The 20,403-nt window shown below is 43.0% G+C and overlaps 2 protein-coding genes across 2 annotated transcripts; both read left to right on the top strand.

The window, feature by feature from the left end:
• The first annotated feature begins 339 nt into the window (after positions 1-339).
• On the top strand, positions 340-8,658 carry nsfl1c (NSFL1 (p97) cofactor (p47)). The gene is made up of 9 exons (XM_079181964.1): positions 340-458; positions 1,241-1,341; positions 1,526-1,603; positions 3,630-3,795; positions 3,931-4,026; positions 4,783-4,892; positions 5,176-5,313; positions 6,333-6,503; positions 7,404-8,658. Exons 1-9 carry the CDS (start codon positions 357-359, stop codon positions 7,564-7,566), a joined length of 1,125 nt encoding a protein of 374 aa, XP_079038090.1. The 5' UTR covers positions 340-356; the 3' UTR covers positions 7,567-8,658.
• A 3,205-nt stretch (positions 8,659-11,863) lies between these two features.
• Positions 11,864-19,779, top strand: fkbp1ab (FKBP prolyl isomerase 1Ab). The gene is made up of 5 exons (XM_079178481.1): positions 11,864-12,002; positions 12,180-12,227; positions 15,165-15,277; positions 15,905-16,086; positions 18,369-19,779. Exons 1-4 carry the CDS (start codon positions 11,966-11,968, stop codon positions 16,031-16,033), a joined length of 327 nt encoding a protein of 108 aa, XP_079034607.1. The 5' UTR covers positions 11,864-11,965; the 3' UTR covers positions 16,034-16,086; positions 18,369-19,779.
• The last annotated feature ends 624 nt before the right edge of the window (positions 19,780-20,403 follow it).

Below are 20,403 nucleotides of genomic sequence, written 5' to 3'. Positions count from 1 at the left end.
ACCATGGAGTCTATGACGCTCGTGAGTTACTGTAGTTGTGTTCTAACCTGTGGATACATCGCCACCTACTGGTCAAAACAATGTCAGCGTCACAGCGCGGTACAAACCGTGTGAAAGTGTGATTATCAACATGTAACTGACTATAGACCATTGAGATTAGGCTAAATACATAGTTCTGCTTAATCTTGACAAATATACTAATTTAATTATAGAAGTTAGCTTGTTTATTTAATTCCAAGACGTTTGTCCGTCGTCTCTGTCGTCGCAGTCCTTGGGTTCGGAGCCAGATAGGAACCATCAACTGTTGCTTGTTTCCCCTGGTGGAGGCGGACGAGTCGCTGGAGGAGCAAATCAAAATGGCGAGCCAAGAGGAGTCTGTGAGGGAGTTCGTCGCCGTTACCGATGTGGATGAGGAGAGGGCCCGGTTTTTCCTGGAGTCCGCCGGCTGGAATTTGCAGGTACGTCTTTTCTGCGTTTTACCGTTGCGTTGCGGTGGACTGTACGATAGGAAGTCAATAGGAAACAGCGCTGATGCGACATGTGTCAGGCGAATAGCTTGACGGCTAACATTAGCCTGTGTTGCCGGTATTTTGTGCAAGTCACCATTTGACAATGGCCCGAGCGCTTTGTCACCAAACAACTAGGGCACTGTACAGTTCGGCAGCGGTCGCGGACACGAGCCCTTAAAGGTCCTTTGAAGATGTCTCATTGCAAAGCAGGTTGACATTAAGTTTTTGGCTAGCGCCAGTCTGCCGTGAGTCCATTGAGCCGTGCTAGCTAGCGTTAGCCCGAAACGATGTAACGTTATCGCTAGATATTAGCGATACTTATAACCATGTAAAGATGATTGGGTAGCTTCTGAAGCTGCGACACCCGCTGTCCCGCTGAGTCACGTGACTGTGTTTAGGAAGACGAATGCACGAACATCCGCTCTTTTTGTGGAGTCAAATATAAATAGTAAAGTGAAACTGATTGACTGTTACGAGTTTTCTCACTCGACTAGCGCCATCACTGTTACAATAGTTAGAGGCTATAGATCTATCAGCTGGGATACTTTGGTGCCATTAGGGATTTCATACTTAAAAACATTAAAGACACATCAACCACAGATGGAGTTGAGTTTTCTAGCTCTTGACTGAGATGTTTAAAAGGTCATCAGTAACACGTGACGCTCGTTATGCTCGGTAAGCTGTCTGTCAGGATTTCTTGGTGACATTGATTTCTTTTTGCCTCCTCCCAGCTTGCACTCGCCAGTTTCTTCGAGGATGGAGCTGATGACGACATAGTGACTCTTCCTCAACCTGAGATCGGCTCCTCGGTGTCCCGGTCTGCTGGGCCCAGGTACCGTTTACAGCCGGCCAAACTTCAGTGTGATGAAAACGTATTGGGCACACATAAGCAGCTGTGCATTGTCCGGTCGAGTTTAGCAAAACATCCTGGGCCAAAGAGTCTTTGTTCATGAAATTTAATTTGGTAACACACAGATTCAATGCAACAAACCTACTTTTTTTCCCTATATCATCAGCGCTCAGCCCAGAGTGACGTCCTTCAGAGATCTGATGCATGAGGCAGAGGATGAGAGTGACGAGGAGGAAGGCCAAAGGTGAGTTAAATTGTGTTGTTTAGCAAATGTGTCACTTGCTTTTACAGAGCCAGATGAAGGAATAAGGCAAGCTTAAAATATGTGTCTGCTTTGCCCTCCTCGAGAAACTCGGATCATGTGCCTGGTAGAGACTGAGTGTCATGCTTGAAGTTAATGACTGAAGTCACTGCCCAGGTGATTGTGTGATGCAACAGTAGCCATTGGAGGTCTTTGTCATCCTCATCCAGGTGTTTGTGACTATTGGTCATGGCTATAGACGTGTCTGTCTGAGCTGTCCATCCTCACGGTGTTGGGATGGTATAAGTCACACCTAGCACGGGTGATTCCAGAATGCACCAAACTATTTTTGGTCTCTCCTCATTCACTGTGAGCCGGTCGGCCGTGCTTTTCTGCAGCGTCAGCAGATTCTGCTGCCGGGGCAGTGGAGTGGACTTGTTAAGGGAATGTGTTGGGTTGCTAATTTCCTCTTCTTTTATTTATTACAATCAGTAAGAAAGCTGAATTAAAGAATAGTACGCGTGTTCTCTAGAGTCAGTTATAATCCCATGCATTATTTACATTTCCCTCAGTTGTGTTTTGCAGTGCCTGCTGGCTTTAATGTTTACTTATTTTCAGCTGACATGCGAGTAGCATTGAGTTCATATTTCTTTGTGTGTTTTCATATCTCCTCCTACCGGGTAACTCTCAGGAGGGCTGTATCGAATGTCATTTTTCTTTTTACGTTCAAACTTTGATGACAATTTGAATGTCTTTCATCATATTTTATGACGCTATCTCTCCTAAAAATATGGGCAAAATATGATTCGGTGTTATTGTGGTTAAATAAATGTAATCTATGGTGCTACTAGACCTCCCCGTTTATACAGGTGTGTACTGTAAACACTTTAGACCACCGTGACAGTGTTTTTTTATTATTAAAGGCAATACGGCAACAAATATGGATTGAAGCTGATTTTCTTGGCTGAAAACATGTTGTAGAAATGATTAAATGTATAGTTTTTCTCTAAAGTTTAACTTTTGTACTGATGACTGAGAGAATTACAGAGACACAGCTCAGTCTCTCGCTGTATATGTGTTTGAGACAGAGTGGAAGAGAAGCTGGTCTATTGCACGCAGTGTTTCTGTCAGTTAGTAATAACTGCCAGCTGTTATTAAGGTGATGACGTTGACCTAGAGGATTACTATAACTACACATATTTGGGTTTTGTCTTGATGACAAACTAGCTTTGAACCCTTTTCATGCTGCCAACTCTAAAAAGGCAAGAAAGGACTTTCTTCTGAGATGCTGACTCTCTTTGTAGATGTTTCATTGAATGTGTTTTAACCGTTTATTGCTTGGTTTTGTAAACTAAATCTGTCCAATAAGAATAGACTTGGAAGTCTTGTTTCAGGGGAGGGGCCAGGCGATGCTCTTGGAATATAGATCTATATTGGACTGTCAGATTTATGAGCCTTTTTGCAACTTTCTTCGTGTTCTATTCATTATCAATAATCTCTACCAGCATCAGAAACTTGTTGGAGACGATACAAGCAGTCCAAGATGACCAATCCCAGTTATCGCGGCTCCCACGTAGTATCCTCATAGCTGCCATGGCCCCAGTGTATAGCTACATATGAGAGGGGGCCCACTGCGTAGCGACAGAGCCAACGCACGCAGCTACATTGTCACAGATGTCGTAGACCACCTGCTAATTGTAAGCTGTGGGAGTGAAAAACGTCCGACCTCACAGTCTCCTTCTCCTCATCTTTGTAGGTGTTTTGATGCCTAGCATGCCAGCACTAATGCGGCAGGAGCTTGTTTTTTTTAAAGTTGATGACTTTACGCTTTAGTGCTATGGTACCCTAGACATTCATCGAACCATTATACCTCAAAATAGATCATATTAGACCCGTCTCAACCAGTGTGACATTCAGGGGACTTTTTGTTGTGAAACTTGTTGCACCTTCACGGGTCGCTCTTTTTGCGTCTGCTGTTTTACTCGTATTGTTTAAGAGTTCCTCACCATCTTAATTGACACCCTGCCAGGTTTTTCGCGGGGGGCTCAGAGCGCAGTGGGCAGCAAATCGTCGGACCTCCCAAGAAGAAGAGCTCCAACGAAGTGGTGGAGGACTTGTTCAAGGGGGCGAGGGAACACGGGGCTGTGCCGCTGGACAAGCCTGGGAGAGGCCCAGGGGAGACCAGCAAAGCCAGGGTGAGGTGAAACTTGGTGCTGCATCTGCGGTGTCTTATACATCAGTTTGTTATTGCTCAAACAGCTGGATCAGCTATTTCATTCGCTTCTTTTTCTGTTTGTAATTTGCTTTTAATGTCTCCTGTCACCACAAAGGCCTTCATTGGTGGAGGCTACAGGCTCGGCGCAGCTCCCGAGGAGGAGTCAGCCTATGTGGCTGGAGAGAGGCACGGCTCCAAAAGCCAGCAGGATGTGAGTGCAGAGCCTGATGGGTCCTCTTTCTTCAGTTATTGCTTTGGTTCTTGCATCATTGGTAGTAGTCAAGCCAATTTGCCAATAGAGCAAACGATCAGTCCACCTAATTTACTGCTAATTGTTCAAATGTGTATTTTTGCACACACACACACACACACATGGAAGAGCATTGTTTTTATGAAACATTGTGTTAGTTCAGGCAGCCACAAGTGTCATGTTGTTCTTTATATTGTCTAATAGTGTGTGACTACATCCTGTTTTTGGGTGTTGTGTTTCCTTGCTATATTCTGGGTCTGGACCTCTTCATGTCTCTGTACATCCGGTTGAACATTAGTAAGCCTTGTGCACCTTTTAACGCCGCAAGATGTGCTGCTATCGAGTGGAAGTTAAGCATTTTATTCCCTGTTATCTTACTAAAATACTTGTATTCTACAAAAAGCTGGTAACGTATCAAATCACGTAGTGTGCAGCCGATGGTTTCGACACAGGAAGTGTCGATGGCAGTGAGCAGGTGTGAAGCTGTGGCTACTTCCTGGAAGCACAAAGTATCAGTACAGACCCGCTACATGGCACACATTAGAAAGAGTCTCAGAAGAAAAGATACCTTCATTTGTTTTTTACCATCTCTATTTGTAGGGAAATAACATCCATATTGAAGTATGACCTCGGTCACATGAAGTGTGTGTGTGTGTGTGTGTGTGTGTGTGTGTGTGTGTGTGTGTGTGTGTGTGTGTGTGTGTGTGTGTCTTGTAGGTCCACGTGGTGCTGAAGCTGTGGAAGACCGGTTTCAGTCTGGATAACGGTGAGCTCAGAAACTACAGCGATCCTGGGAATTCCATCTTCCTTGAGGCAATCAGAAGGGGGTGAGAATATTCTGTTAAGTTATTCAAAGTTATATTTAGATTGATTATAGACGCATGAGGACACACTGTGTCCTTCATGTTTACATGTGAATACCAGGCTTGGGGAGAAACGGAATACATGGAACGGGGTTGTGTAATCTGGATACAAAAACCAGTGAACTGTATATCTGTTAGTTAGTAGTAAGTAAGTGTATAGGAATATATTTTTAAAGTACCCCCCCCCCCAACCCTGGTATATATGTGTACAAGCGTTGTGAGCAAAATTCCCCTTGTTCACCTGCAGGGAGATTCCCCTGGAGCTGAGGCAGCGGTCTCGAGGGGGCCAGGTCAACCTCGACATGGAGGACCACAGGGACGAGGACTTCTCCAAACCCAGGATGGTGTTCAAGGCCTTCGGTGGCGAAGGACAGAAGTTGGGAAGGTGAGATCAAAGAACAGCTGCTGAAATCGATGCACATTCTAAATAGAGGCTGGTAAACTGGTCTTACTTGTTTTACATGGGACTTAAGCATCTTTAGACTGGGTGCTGGTTTTGTTTCTGGGCTTCCAGATAAATGACGATAGATGAAGGTTTCTGATCAATCGTGTGACGCTGTTGGAGCAAATTCATATCACAGTGAAATGAACCATTCAATCATCCGTCCATCCGTTTTCTGCTGCTCTCCGGGTCAGTGATATGGTATTCTGCACAAACATGTTTACATGTTTACGGTAGCCACATATCTGACAATTCTATTGTCATGTATTCCAGATAAACTGAGGGATTACGTGTTACATTTACTGAGGATGCACTGACATAGCACTTTTCCAAGTGCTTTTTAAATATGGTAAAGAAAACAAAAAGATGTGTATACGTATCATAAACAAATATGTTGTGTAAATGTACTACAACTTAAAGGCTGAGAGACGTCTGAAGCTAAATAAACCGTGTTAAACTTTGGGATTATCTGAAAGAGGCGGAGTCACAAACGGGGCTGTTCCTCTTAGCTCAGACGCGTGTTTTTCACAATGGTCATTTATTCCTTAGTTGGAAATGTTTAATATCTCTCCAGCAGCAATTTAATTAACAGCAATGATAGGAAATAAATAGTGAACCAAACTGGAGCAGGAAATGGCATCAGATAAATCAAGTGCAGACGATGAAGCCGCGTGGAAAGTCCCAGCTTGCCTCTTAATATACAAGTAAAAGGGTAAAACTGCCCTATTTTGGATCTGACAGATTGCCTTGTCATCAAAAATGTAATTTTGTAAATACTTAGTAGAAGCACCGGCTCTGCAATATCGTCCAAATATCTGTGCATTTGGTCAAAAATGTTTTATTTGTTTCCGTATCGCCCAACCCAAACCTCAGCTCACTGTCTCAGTATAGTACGACCACAGTTTGACAAAGCGTCGAGTCAGAGTGAGTTCTCATCTTTTTCCATCCTCCTCCTCCTCTAGTGTCACCCCAGATTTGGTTGAAGCTCCGGCCACCTATCAGCAGGAACAGGCCGCCAGCGAGGCCCAAGCGAGCACCTCCGTGACCCTGGACTCCTCCCTGCCCGTCACTAACATTCAGATCAGACTGGCCGATGGCGGCAGGCTGGTCCAAAGGTTCAACTACAGCCACAGGTGATCGATTAGCTCTTTTCAGACTTGTAGTAGCACATAAACCCGGATCTGACGGCTACAGTTGTCTCTTGTGTTTCTGCAAGTCTGTGGTAATGTTTACTGACCCATTTAATCTAAAGAACCCAGTTATTGAACCCAAAATGCCCAACTGCTGAAAATGTTGAAACAAAAGTTTATTTCCAGTGAAAATGCAGAGAAATTGAACATTAAATGACGAGGTGTAAGGGACACGTGTACTTATGCTGCTGGTCTAAAACAACGTGAAGTTAGTTATTGTAGTTTGACCCTCAGTTGCAGTCAATGAAGGTACTTTAAATCCCTTAGCACCCAAGTTTTACAGTTTGTGTCAAAGATCAAACTCCTTCTCTGAGTCATAACTCAGTCAAATATGATGCGTATATTTTTGGATTCAGTGGGACTTTGTGAGGATAGCGTTATATCCGAGGACTACTGGATAACGGCAAAAACAGTAATCACGGTTATTTTGATCGATATTGAGATCACGATTATTTAACAGGCTCGCTCATTGACTTTGGAAACATCAATGCTGTAAAGCGCCACCTTCACCCTGCGCTTTAAGCCGTCCTAGAGCCGGTTGCCGTACACCACCGTGGAGAATATATATATATATATATATATATATATATATATATATGCCCGGGGAGAGTTTCTGAGTGGCTGTCCCTGACCCGCCAAGTGGGGTCAAAGTGCACCGCTGTAAAGGAACGTGGTGCGCTGGATTTTAAGACACAGAAGAAAAGAAAATAGCGAAACGGAATGCGGCTCAATATTTGTTTAACGTCCGTTTTCATAATCGTTGGAAGCTGATTTAAAATGTGATAAACTGCATGACTCAGTCATCCCACATTTCCTGTTTTGATGTGTTGTTGTGTCCCTCAGGGTGTCTGACGTGCGCCAGTTTTTGGTGGGGGCCCGGCCCGCCATGGCCGCCAGAGAGTTTGTCCTCATGACCACCTTCCCCAACAAGGAGCTGTCGGACGAGGGACAGACGCTGGAGCAGGCTAACCTCCTCAACGCCGTCATCGTCCAGCGGCTAAATTAAGGGGGGGAGAGTAAGACCAACCCCCTCCCCTCCACCCGGTGGTGTGGCTGAGTAACTGCAGCCCTGTGAAACCTGCTGCCCCTTCTGAGGGAGGAGAAAACACAGACTTATGTTTGGACTTCTAATTTCTGATTTATTATGTTTTTTTTTCTAAAGTGAAACATAACAGTCTGCACCCCAGAGCCCCCCCCCCCCCCCCCCCCCCCCCCCCCCCCACACACACACACACACGTTTAACCTCCAGCCCCCCATGCTCTGTGACAGGCGGTAATGAGGGGGAAACCAAAAATCTCCAATCATTAAAGAGCTGTTGGAAAGCCAACAGATGCTGTTGATTTGTGTTTGTGATTGGCGGGGGGGAGGAGGAGGAGGGTGGTGTTTACCTGACAGGAGTAGATGGTTTAACCCAAAACACGCAGCAGCAGTCCAGCTTCCCGCAGAAATGTTCACTAAACCCGGCTCTCTTTTCTCCTTTAACACGCTCCCCACTTTTCCTCTTCTATTAACCTTAACTTGGCCCTTCAGCTAGTTTACTATCAGGTGCTGGGGCCTCACCAGATCCATGCTGGAGCAGACTCCCCGTCTGTTTGTCCGTCTCAATGGCACAAACCAGACCCACATAGGGAATACTAGTCTTGATAAAGGCAAAAGTACACATTGACAATGTGCTTTTGTGCAAGTTTCCATCTCTCACCACATATTCCATGTGGAGTGAGAAGTGTAATAGTGTAACAAAACACAAGGGGGGGTTCTCTGACCAACCTATACCAGTAGCCTTACGCTCCTTCCTCCAGCTCCATCACCACACCTGTCCCTTTGTTCAAATGAAGATGGAATTATTTTTTTAAACTGCCCCCCCCCCCTTTCCTTTTACAGACTGTAGGATTGTCCCAGTTAGACGGTGGCATTTTGATATTGTGTGACATGACAAACAGTTACACACGGCTTTATAGTCAAACCAATGGTTGAGCAAAAGAACATTTAGATTGTAAACACTGGTTTGTAGAAGTGGAAGTTGAATTCCTGCGACGACACTGACACCTTCTATGCATCCTGGGGCGACACAGAAATATGTTTGGACCTCTGGTGAAATAAATCCATTTTATGGTTGATGTATAAAGAACTTATGGTCTTGTGTTTTTATTGCGGGGCGGGGGATCGTTTTCTAAATGTGATGTTGTGGTTCTGTCTAAGAATCTTGGTGTCAGATCATCATCACTATTATTCAGTACAGTACATGAAGTACACTAAGCCGATCGCTCTGGGCGTAGCCACATTTCAGAAATGTCGATACTGGAAACCGGACTCCTTGGTCTTGTGTACCACAACAGTGGTTTCTTTCAGGTGAGATTTGATGTAATAACTTGCTCACATACACAATATACTGTTTGTACCTTATGTGTTTAGAGTGCATGAAGAAAATACAACTTCAGCCTCTTGTGGCTACACCGAGTATCACAACAACAAACATTTGGATGAATGAAAAACATTCCCCTGCCAACACACTTTTTCATCTGTTTTCACAGAATAAATGAAACATGAAGGATCTTTGAAACGATGACCTGGCAAAAACGTTTTTGTCATAAACGGGAGAGAAATCAATGAAATTCCGACTTTTGTTCTTTTTGTCACTTGACTCTCAGGGCTTCCGTTGCAAACTGATGGGTGACTCCTGACTTCTGGAGCCCCTCTATGTGGCCATAAAAGCTCAGACCATGGTGACTGTTAACCACACCAAATGACAGGAGATGGAGAACTAGTAGTTGTGTTGAGTCAGCATATTTTTTTCTTATTTCTGAGACACTTAAAGTAGCATAATTTCAGAATATATACACTGAGTGATTTCATATCCATACCATAAGTATATAAACAAAAACACCCGCGTATACTTGTACATGACACGTGACCAACAGCTATTTCCTGTCAAGACCTCGACTAATCTTGGAATATAGGTCGTACTTGTTGCTCCCTTTGTTTCTGCTTCTCCATAATTGTGTTGACTACATCACACCAAAGGAGACTCAATCTGCTGCTTTTGTTTCCAAGAAGCAGCTGTCGGTAGAAAAACGTCCGCTTGAAATCGTTGTCTTTCCTATAAATCTCTTACTGGCATCATTAGTGTTCAGCGATGAAATCAACTCTGTCATTCTTCCGATAATTGGACTCAAGATATGTAACCCAAATCACTTTCAGTTGTGCTTTTATTGTATTTTGAGCCAACATTTATCTCCGTTGCCGTGCACGCCCACATGAACAATCCACGTCGTGCACTTAGAGCCAATTATCCGTTCCTGTGACCTCGGCACACAACACCCACCAAAAACTATCGTGCTGCAAATTAATGAGTCATGGAGAATGTTAGGAAATTAAAAAAGCTAGAACGTGAACATTAACACTGCTTCTCCCCAGTTAGAATATAATAGGATGAGGCTCATAAATGGAGATCATACTGCCAATGATCTCGCAGTTTGAAGTTCAATGAAATTATCCCAGTGGGTGTCTGAAGCACTTGCTTTTATTGCTGTTGGTTTTTACAGAAAGGAAGATGCGGGTGTTGCTATGGATGCAACTTTGCTGCGGAGACATGAACGGAGGCAGAGTGTCTCCTGGGACAGGACGATGCTTTGACTCGGAGCTGTTCACCTAAATTAGCCCCGTCTCTCTCTCGCTCGCTCTTTTTTGCCAGTAGTTTTACACCGCAGTGTACACTACAGTCAGAGCATTGTGTTCCGTGTTTCTCTGGGAAGGCTGATGTATTTTGAAATACACATTAAGAATAGGATTCTGAAGTTCTACTATGAATTAGTGAGATTAGAGTGTTTCATTCTATTGAAAAGACGGAAACCTCAGAGCAGAAAACACACACACACACACACACACACACACACACACACACACACACACACACACACACACACACACACACACACACACACACGCACACACACAAAGGAAACACTGTAAGCACTGCCCACCAGGGATAACTATAATCACAGATACAAGAAAAACAACACAATACTTAATGTGCCTTCAAAATAAAATAATTTTCTCTGCAGAAGTGGAAGCTTCAGTTTCAAGGTCCTGGTTTTGTTTGTGCTGGCTCACTGCTACACTGTCATAGATTTCTGTCGACACCCATACATATTATTGTAATAGATTATTAAACTAATTTCAGCAGGATAGTCTATACATGCTGAAATTATGGTTCCAAGCATTCATCATATAAATAGCGTCAACCCAATCGGTGTTTGATGGTTTTAAAGTGCACTAGTGCAGTGCCCGTCGTTGGCCTGTGGTGCTGTAGCTTTCTAGAGAGAACCACTAAAAGTGGCTACGAAAAGCGCCCAAAAACATCTATAGATTTATTACGGTGTTTACATGTGAAAAATATTGAATTATGTTACTATTCCAACTCATTTTAGCCTGCTATCACTTACTAAAGGCCCCAAAAGTACGGAACTATGCAACTCACATTGTACTACATTTACCTGACAGAGATATGTTACTGGTTACGTTGCAGATTCAGATTTGGCTCACAAAATATAACCATTAAAATATGATGCATAATTATTCATTAAACTATCCAGCATCATAGAATTGAAAGCTCCGCATTGAAGGCGTTAACCCTATACCTAAACATTCGTGGAACGTTAGAAAAAACAACCTCCCGCGAACACACCACGAATCGTTCTCTGAAATGAATTGAACCAAAATGAAAACCGGACGGTATCGGAACGTCAAGAAAACGTCCTCATAACATCAAGGCAACGTTCGCCTCTCCATCACTTTGAACACTTTGGACATGTACTTGTGCTGATAGTTTTACTAATACTTATACTAATACTTTTACGAAAGAATATTTTGAGTACCTCGTCTATCACGGCCAATACTACCTTCTCCATTCAGAGAGACGGTGAAAAGCGAAGCAAGACAGCGTTTTGCCTCGGGCTCGGGGTTACTCGCGGTCACAGACATAACAACAACATAACAAGACATTCTTTGTTTTGTAGTTAGATGAGTCATGTTATTGTGGGCCTCCACTATGGCCGCCAGGGGGCCCGTGTCATATACGAACCCCCCTCCCTCTCTCTCTCTCTCTCCCTCCCTCTCTCTCTCCCTATGTCTCTCTCTCTCCCTCTCCCTCTCGCTCTCTCTCCCTCTCTCTCTCTCTACGGGTTTTATTTTGGAGGTTGCAGGCGGAAATGGTGTGGTACAATATACTGTATTGACGTTGGTCTCCCTGCAGAGAGCTGGAGAGAGAGAGATAGAGAGAGATAGAGAAAGAGAGAGAGAGAGAGAGAGATGAGAACATCCGCTGGAGGAGCAGACAGACAGACGGACGGACTGCAGGAAGAGCGGAGCCGGGCGCAGGGACAGCTCTCCAGAACACACCGCTGAAATGGGAGTCGAAATCGAGACTATCACCCCGGGCGACGGTAAAACAAATTTAAAAAGCCAACTTGCATGGAAGAAAGAAACGCGTTTGTGTTCATTACTATTTGCACTTTAATCTGTTTCGCATAGATGCCCAGCCCGATGCAGATCGCAGAAACACCGCCTCAGTTGCGTAGTAAGCCCGTTATAATAAGCGCCTCTTTTGGTTTCCTCCACAGGAAGGACTTTCCCCAAAAAAGGACAGACGTGCGTGGTGCATTATGTCGGTGAGTTTTAAATAAGAAACTTATTGCCCCGCACGCATGGACACACGCTGCATATTTCGCCGCTCCTGTTTGGTTATTAATACTCACATAGGCCGTACAAGTGGAGTGACGGCTGTGGGCAACTGTCTCACTACACCCGTATGAAAGATAGACAAGCGTGGTAATCCTGTAAGTATCACCGCAGACACTGTAAATCCCCATGAGAACCTTATTATAGCGATGCTGGTGCACTTTTTTGAAATGATGTGGAGTGCGAGACATTTTTTTTTTTACCCCCAAAACCTTCCAGGCAGTGATTTATCAGTAGGGCAAAGAGGCACGACTGTCAGTCACCGACCGGGCTGCATGGAAATGTAACCCCTTCCCCACATTTTTTGACTCCGTGGAAGCACATTCTGCGCTCAAGATTCCTCGGTTGTGATAGTGTCCACAGCAGCATGAATCGGTGGCTGACTGTCTACGTCCCGGGGACAGCGCACTGGATTCATCACTGCGTACAAATAATGCGCGCTCTAGTTTGGCCCGACCGGTCCATTACTGTCTCATCAAGATCAGCGGATAATGTAGTGTGTCTGGAGAATTAACAAAAAAAGAAAGAAAAGAGAGAGAGAGATGCAGACGGATTCCGCCGCAGGGTTCACTCAGAAGCCCAGACAGACAGACAGACAGACACCAGACAGCGGGGTCTTAAATCCCGTCTGATTTCCAGCGCTTTTCTGTCTTTGTTGGAGTTTCTGGGGGGGTTGGTGGCGTTCAGTTGAGCGGATTATAACCGTCTGGCCGACTCACTGTATTATTCCTGTAATTCTTTTCGCCACAGACGTGTAATGTTTTAAATGACACTGAATATTTGAAGCATTCCCCATCCTATTGTACTACATGGCAGCACTTATTTATTTCTAAAAGGGGCCCAAAACATCAGTTGTATCTTTTAATTATTTTTCGTATAATATAGCCATGGGACCAATATACTTGAATATATGTCTAGGGCTGCTGAGGATTGTTTTCAGTATTGATTCATAGCAATTAATCATTCGGTCTACAGAATGTCAGCAAATACAGAAAACAGACCATCACAGTTTGACTTCTTAAAATGTCTTGTTTTACCCAACAATTAGTCCAAAACTGTAGTCGGCCAAAGATATTCCGATTACTATTGTAAAAGGCTAGAAAATCAGAAACGATCACATTTTGGGAGCTAAAACCAGAATATTTTAATTTTTCACGTTTTGCTTGAAAAACGTATTCAACAGATGAATCAGTTATCAAAGTAGTTGCAGATTTGTTTTCTGTTGATCAACTGATCGATTCATCTCGTGTCATTTTCAAAAGGAAGTGCACAGCTCTGCTCTGAGCGAACATGCTCACAATGATCACATGTCGATGTTCGGCTGGTGCAATGTTATCACACTATGTTAACCGTCTTAGTTTAGTGTGTTATAACATTGCTAATAAGCACAAAACACAAAGTACAGCTGGGGCAGATGAGAATCTCTTAAGGTTTGCAGGTTGTAAAGCATTGGACAAATAAACATATTGCCCTGATGGAGGTGAGAGGATCACCAAAGTTATAATGATACATCCTCGGGTGAGCATGAATGTCTGTAGAAAATACCATGGAAACCAATTCAGTAGCTATTGGGATGTTTCAGTCTGCGACCGACAGCCAGATATTGCCGTTCACAGTCACACCGCTAGCACGGCTAGACAGCCGAGAGATTCCAATTCAAACATAGTACAAACAATGAAACGCGTAGCATCAGCAGCAACATGGGATTCCAGATGGACTTCCCTTCCCACCGTGCTGGTCTGGTCCTCTTGCCTGGCTTAAGACAGACACAACTCTCTCTGCAACACAAGCCTCTTTGCTTCCAAGATTATGTAACAAGCTCTGATTCGGGCCTCTTACATGTGAGGTGTTTTTTTGAAATTTCTTTTTAGCATTAGTCCGCATCTTCTTTGTTTTCTGTTTTTATATCACACAAAAACTGCAGGATATCCTCTCAGGGCGGCCTCCCTTCCTGTCAGCCTACAACTCAGCCTTGAAGCGCGACATGAAACAGGATATTCCATTACACACAAGCCTTTTTTTAAAAGGCAGACGTCAAAGTGAAGATCAAAACTTTGATTTGCCTGGGGGGGGGGGGGGGGGGGGGTATTTGCAAAGGCTCTGCCTGCAGGGAATGGCCCTGTGGTTGAAAATGTCATCACTGTGTGGTTTGGTGGTGAAATGGCCACAGTGGCTTTGATGCTTTGGATCGGTCCTTTCAGCTTGTGCAGATAATTCCATTTGGCTGCTGTCTCGATGTGCAAGAAAAGGATAGGACGCTCACTCCTGCCCACCTGGATTACAGACTGCATCCCTGATGTGCCCAACAACATAAGCGATGTCGCACCTTCGCCCACACGACTACACACACACACACACACACAAACACACACACACTTGCATTATGCCAAACCATCACACGCATACGCTGCCTTCCTCGCCGGGGCTAATAACAGTAATATAACTGGTGTAAATAGTCTTGGAGGGGTGCTATTCTGCGGTTCGATGCTTGCGTTTTTCCTGACTGTCACACTGAAACCCACCCTGCAGACAGCTGCGGCGGCTATTTCGGAGATCCTTGGAATCCTTTCATTTGCGTTCTCAATATACACACAGCAGGGGAAGATGGATGTCAGAGATGTATTTGTTTCCAACATTTTTTTTAATAACATTTTATAAATACAGTTTCCAGAGCCAGTATCTTTCTATCATTATCTGGTCTGCTCGTGTTTCTTGCATGCAGGAACTGATCATGACTCCCTCTTAATGCCGTGCATGTCCAGAGATAATGGCTGGATGTTTCACTCACAAGATGAGGTTGCGCATCGGCGGCCGCCTCACTCTCTCTCTGACTCTGTTCCTCTCTCTCCGTCCCCCTTATCCCACAGGCTCCCTGACAGACGGACGCAAGTTTGACTCGTCCCGCGACAGGGACAAGCCTTTCAGGTTCAAGATCGGCAAGCAGGAAGTGATCCGAGGCTGGGAAGAGGGTGTAGTGCAGGTAGGCCGGAGAACTGAACGCAGACCGCACATATACATTATGCACTTACATTTAGGCTTGGACTCTTAACATGTCAGTCACTAAGCAGCTTCAACAGTCACAATTAAGAGGCAAAAAGCAATTTGGATTGCAAGAGAAGAAAACACATTTTGCTGTTTGTTCAACTGCTGATATACATTCATTTGTTGACATAGTTCCATTATCAAGTTTTCCCCCCACAAAGGTTTCTATTAACGCAGCAAACGGTGGGTCAATACAGAACGGGACGCAGCGCTTTATCTCACACACACTGAGCCCTGCAGCATTTTGAAGAGGTGGCTAGTGATTGGTCCTGTAGCTTCATGGCTTCACGTTCTCCGTGTACTGTGTATATGGGTTAGAACGCCTTTAATATCTCACTAAGGCATCTGCTTAAAAATGAAAGTTGCAACATCAAATATTGTGCAATAAAGAGTGGAGTGGTAGATTAACAAATAAGGAAGCATAGATGCCCCCCCCCCCCGTCACTTTCACTGTGCCCCGTGGTTTATCATCCAACTTCAACCTCCATAGACTGACTTTTGATCGGATTAACTGTAGCTTATGCTCTCTCCTCTGTTCTTGTCGCTTGTCTCCTCGTACCTCCAGATGAGTGTTGGTCAAAGGGCTCAGCTGACCTGCTCACCCGACTTTGCTTACGGAAACAAAGGCCACCCGGGCATCATTCCTCCCAACGCCACCCTCATCTTTGACGTCGAGCTGCTGGGTTTGGAATGAAACAAACTCATGGCCTGTTGTTTTTTTTTAGTTGTTGTTTTTTTTAGTTCTGTGTAAGTATTCTGCAACAAATTGTTAGCGACAAATCACATTCTTCCTGTTGCACGGTGAAAGTCATTAACTAACATCAGCTAACATGCTAGTGCTAATCATAATAACTCACAAAAGTTTTTGTTTATTTTTTGATTTTCTCTATTTCAATAAGTCACAATGCTAACATGTTCATGCAGTATACATGTTGAGATGATTCAGCTACATTTGTGTAGAGGGCTAAGCTTAACAACCTACATTGGGTGTATATGCGCTAGGTAGGTTGTTTAGCTTAGCACTCTACACAACTGTAGCTAATTCATCTAAATAACTTTACACAGTCATTAGCGGCATTTATAGTGCACTCATCAACCACTACACCTACACTACTAACTATATAGCAAGAGAAATCACACAATATACAGATGTGTTACTGAAGAGGGAAAAAGCTCTCCGAGCTAGCTAGCTTGCTAACTATCAGTTAGCTAGCTCATTAGCTCAGGTGCTAAGAAGGACAACAAGTTCACACAATTTGTTCAAGAGACAAAGTACCATCGACTTGTGACCCACAACTGAATGGAAACCATTCTTCTTTTGTGAAACAGTTTACATGGATGAGCTTAGGGTAATAATAATAGGTAGGAATATTGAATATTGAAATAAATGTCTGTTCAGTCACTATCTTTTGCCGAATGGGGTAACACAATAGTTATTGAGCCTGTTGCTCACTGATTAAAGCCCTTGCATTTGCAGTATTACAAGCTCTCTTGTGACATTCCTACGGAAAATTACGAGCGGTGCTCTCTGAGAAGTGAGATCCCAAAACACACCAGAAATGACCGCTAAATTGCCATAGGTGCCCCAAATAAGAACCAAACGGAGATCTTCGAGATTGTAACTTTAAATAAAATTGGGTGGTGCAATGCAGCGAATAGGTACGATAGCTTTCATCATTTTCGTCTCTTTCTCTGTTACTTTTTTTCTTCAAATTTTATACCTCTTATCTTGTAGGCAGCGAATGATGCCGCTGGTTTTCACTACACAAAGAAAATCAACCGGCAGAGACTTGTATAGAGTGGTAATCCATGACACTAAATGTTTTATTGGCTATTCTTCAAACAGGGGCTATTTGAGAACTGTCCTTGGTGGTGCATCGAATGAAAGTATAAACAACTGAGATCTGCGAGTAAGCTGTTTAAATACACTTTCTTCATGAGCCGTGCTGTTGGAAAAATCCAATCCACAAGACCAACATTGAATAGATATGGACAAAATGAATGAAGATGTTTCTAGCATTAGAAATGATGCCGTTTGGCTGATGTCTTTGAGAGTGAGCATTTGAAACAATCCCTGCTCACATCTTCTATACCGTGCAATTGCAATCGAAACAATAAAACATTTTTTTGATTGCCTGTTTCGAGTAAGTTAGCAATTCTCTCCAAGCTAATTTTCTGTTGTGTGAGGAAATATATGGAAATCAGTAGCTGCTTGAAAGGTGTAAAACCAGTCTAATAACCAGTCTAATGAATGGTCACCAAAACAGTCGTTTTAAGTATAACTGATTTGCATTTAAAAGGTGAAAGAATGCAAAACCTAATTTATGTTCTTTGGAAAGTTACATTGACCCTGTGGGAGGTTTTGTTTTGTGCAATACAATGAGTACCTGCACACTGGAGTCATAGCTCAGCTTAATTTCGTTAAGCCCTTGGTTTTGTTTTTTATAAAGGGCATGGAGCCAAAATCATTTTAAAACAAAGGAGGCAGACAAGTATGGCACTCTTTTAGTAGCACAAAAGAGATGCAGTTCACAAACTAAATATTTTTGCAAATTCCAAAATGTTTAATGATGCAGCACATAGAGCTTCAACGTGTTCAAAAGGGGGACAAAAACCTTGACGTTTTGAAAAGAGCTTGTACTTTTCAGTGTGCAGACTACCTCCCTTTTACCAAAACCATGTCTGCCATAGCCGTGTGGTGCATATTTTCAAGTTAACTTTAGGTAGTAGGTTAATATTATCCAGTCTGACAATAAACCTTTAGGAATGGAAAGTTAATATTGTAGATCACTGCTGTCTTTTTGTGATTGACTGTGCTCGTTTGGTAATAGATTACCCTCCGAGATTGTCTCAGCGGGCAGCGGTCGAGACGAGCTTTGTACTAATGTTAGATCTGCCTCAAACTGATCTAGTGTCAGTGTGTTTTCAACCAAAGCATGTAGCGTTGTTTGACATCTGTAATGTTTTTAGTTCAGGCACACAGTCATTTGTGCTCTAATCCTAAATTTCCCCTCTTGTTGTCTTCACAGGTGACTTCCTACCTTGGTGACCCGGAGAGAAGCTAGGAGAGTCTGCACTTGATTCTATACGAGGCTTGAGTCTATAGTTCCACTACTTATTTCATCAAACTACAGACAGTTTATGTTATTTTGTCTCTGTGACAGTGAATTCTATTTTCCATCATATCCGTCCCCCATAAGAACCATGGGCCACCTTACAAACCTCCAAGTCTTGAATTCTTTTGAATTTTGCGCGTTCATTTTCGTAATGTTTTTTCCAAGTGTTGGTCTTGCATGGTTACGCTGAGAAGTACAAAAACACCAAATAACCTCTAGCGGCGACATTCATCTCTCACAAGTCGACGAGCGCTAGCATAACAGTGTTCGAGAGCTGGCGCTTTGTCGTATTACAGGAACGGAAAAAAAAGTGTACAAAAATATAACGAAAAGCACACATTTCTATCCCCATCCAGCTGAAAATCAGAACAAATGGAACGAGTTTCTGTTAGAGAGAGATGAGACTTAGTGTTGAGTTCAGTGGCTGCCTGTAGTGAAGCGTCAGGTCATGGGAGGCCTTCGTGGTGCAACACAGAAACTGAGTTTGCTACATGAAATGGCCGTTTGAAGTGTGAGCTAGAGAGGTGTAATTTCTGTAAAGGCGAACCAATCACGGTTGTAAATAGTTCTGTGTGCCTACATCTCTTCACCAGACACATGGTTACTACCTTGACCCCTCTGCATGTTCAAGGCCCGACTGGAAACCCTATTAGTATGTACACGTTGAAAGCTTTGCATCCGATTTGCGTTGTTATTGCCTTCTTATCTCGCCAAGTCTTTAAACCCCATTTAAAGCCATACACAGGTCTAACAGTGCAAGGACAGGATTTGCGTTGACGCAATCAATTGGATTATTCTTTTTCTTAGTAAAAATGAAAATAAATAAATGGGAAATGCTTGAAATTGACAGGGGGTTGAGGAGACAATAAAATTGTGACCTCCCCCGTTATTTTGTGTAACAACTTCAATCATGTATTTTTCAGATGCCAACTTTCTATCTGTGAGAAACAACAAAGCTAATGTACTGTATAACGATCTATATGATGATAGATATTGTTTTTCCTTTTAGTTCTTTTTGTCCCCAGTGTCAGTGAAGTACCACACTGCCTAACTGAAAAATCAGTGTTGTGGTAGATAAAGAAGCTGACACATGGGCATCCTAGTGGTTTTGTATCTCAAATAAATAGTTTTAAATGGAGTTTAATGAAGGAATACGCTGGCCTGGCTGTCAGATATTGACCGTGGCTGTCGATGTTACATATTGGCCAAGCTGCAGGTAGTGCGGCAGCAGTCCACCTCTGTACTGTGTAGTTATTTGCTGATACGTTACTGTATGCAGACTAAACCAATGATGACATATTTAAAATAAAATAAGTGCTCTCCACTTGCATTTTGTTTTTCTTTGTTTGTTTTTAAATTATATTTTATTATTTTCTTTTTCCACAGCAACAAAGCCAGACGGCTCAGATATCGCCTAATTGCAAAACAAGAATAAACTAAAAAGTTAACATGCATGGATTGCATTAACATGCATATGCATTGCATTATATACATATTTGTACACACCCCCAAAAAGAAAATTGAGAATTGAGCCTGGAAAAACTGAGCTAAGCTCCGTGGCAACATTTTTCCACTCCCTTCAAATCAAGTCACATTGCTAGATAAAAGATAAAATGATAGTAAGCTCCTACTTCTTTGTTTACACTTCACACGGAGTGGAAAGATCCGGAAATTCCTTTTGTTTAAGAAGTGAGGAGGGCGCTGCCGTCTATAATATTCTGTATTGGCTCTCTTGAGTCTATAACGTGTACATATTTTATTAGCAGATTCAAAGGCATCAGACCACACCTTGGCATCAGGTTAAACCTACAAATCCTTTTCTCAATACTCCCTACTTCTGTTGACATTATTATAAATATCCATTTTAATATTAATATATATCATATATATAGTACATTATATAAGAATGTGATATTATTGTTATATATTAATATAATTTGAATACATA

The sequence above is a fragment of the Pholis gunnellus genome, assembly GCF_910591455.1.
Source record: "Pholis gunnellus genome assembly, chromosome: 2".
Lineage (NCBI taxonomy): Eukaryota > Metazoa > Chordata > Actinopteri > Perciformes > Pholidae > Pholis > Pholis gunnellus.
The sequence above is the reverse complement of the archived record's forward strand: the minus strand, read 5'-3'. Positions and strand labels throughout refer to the sequence as shown.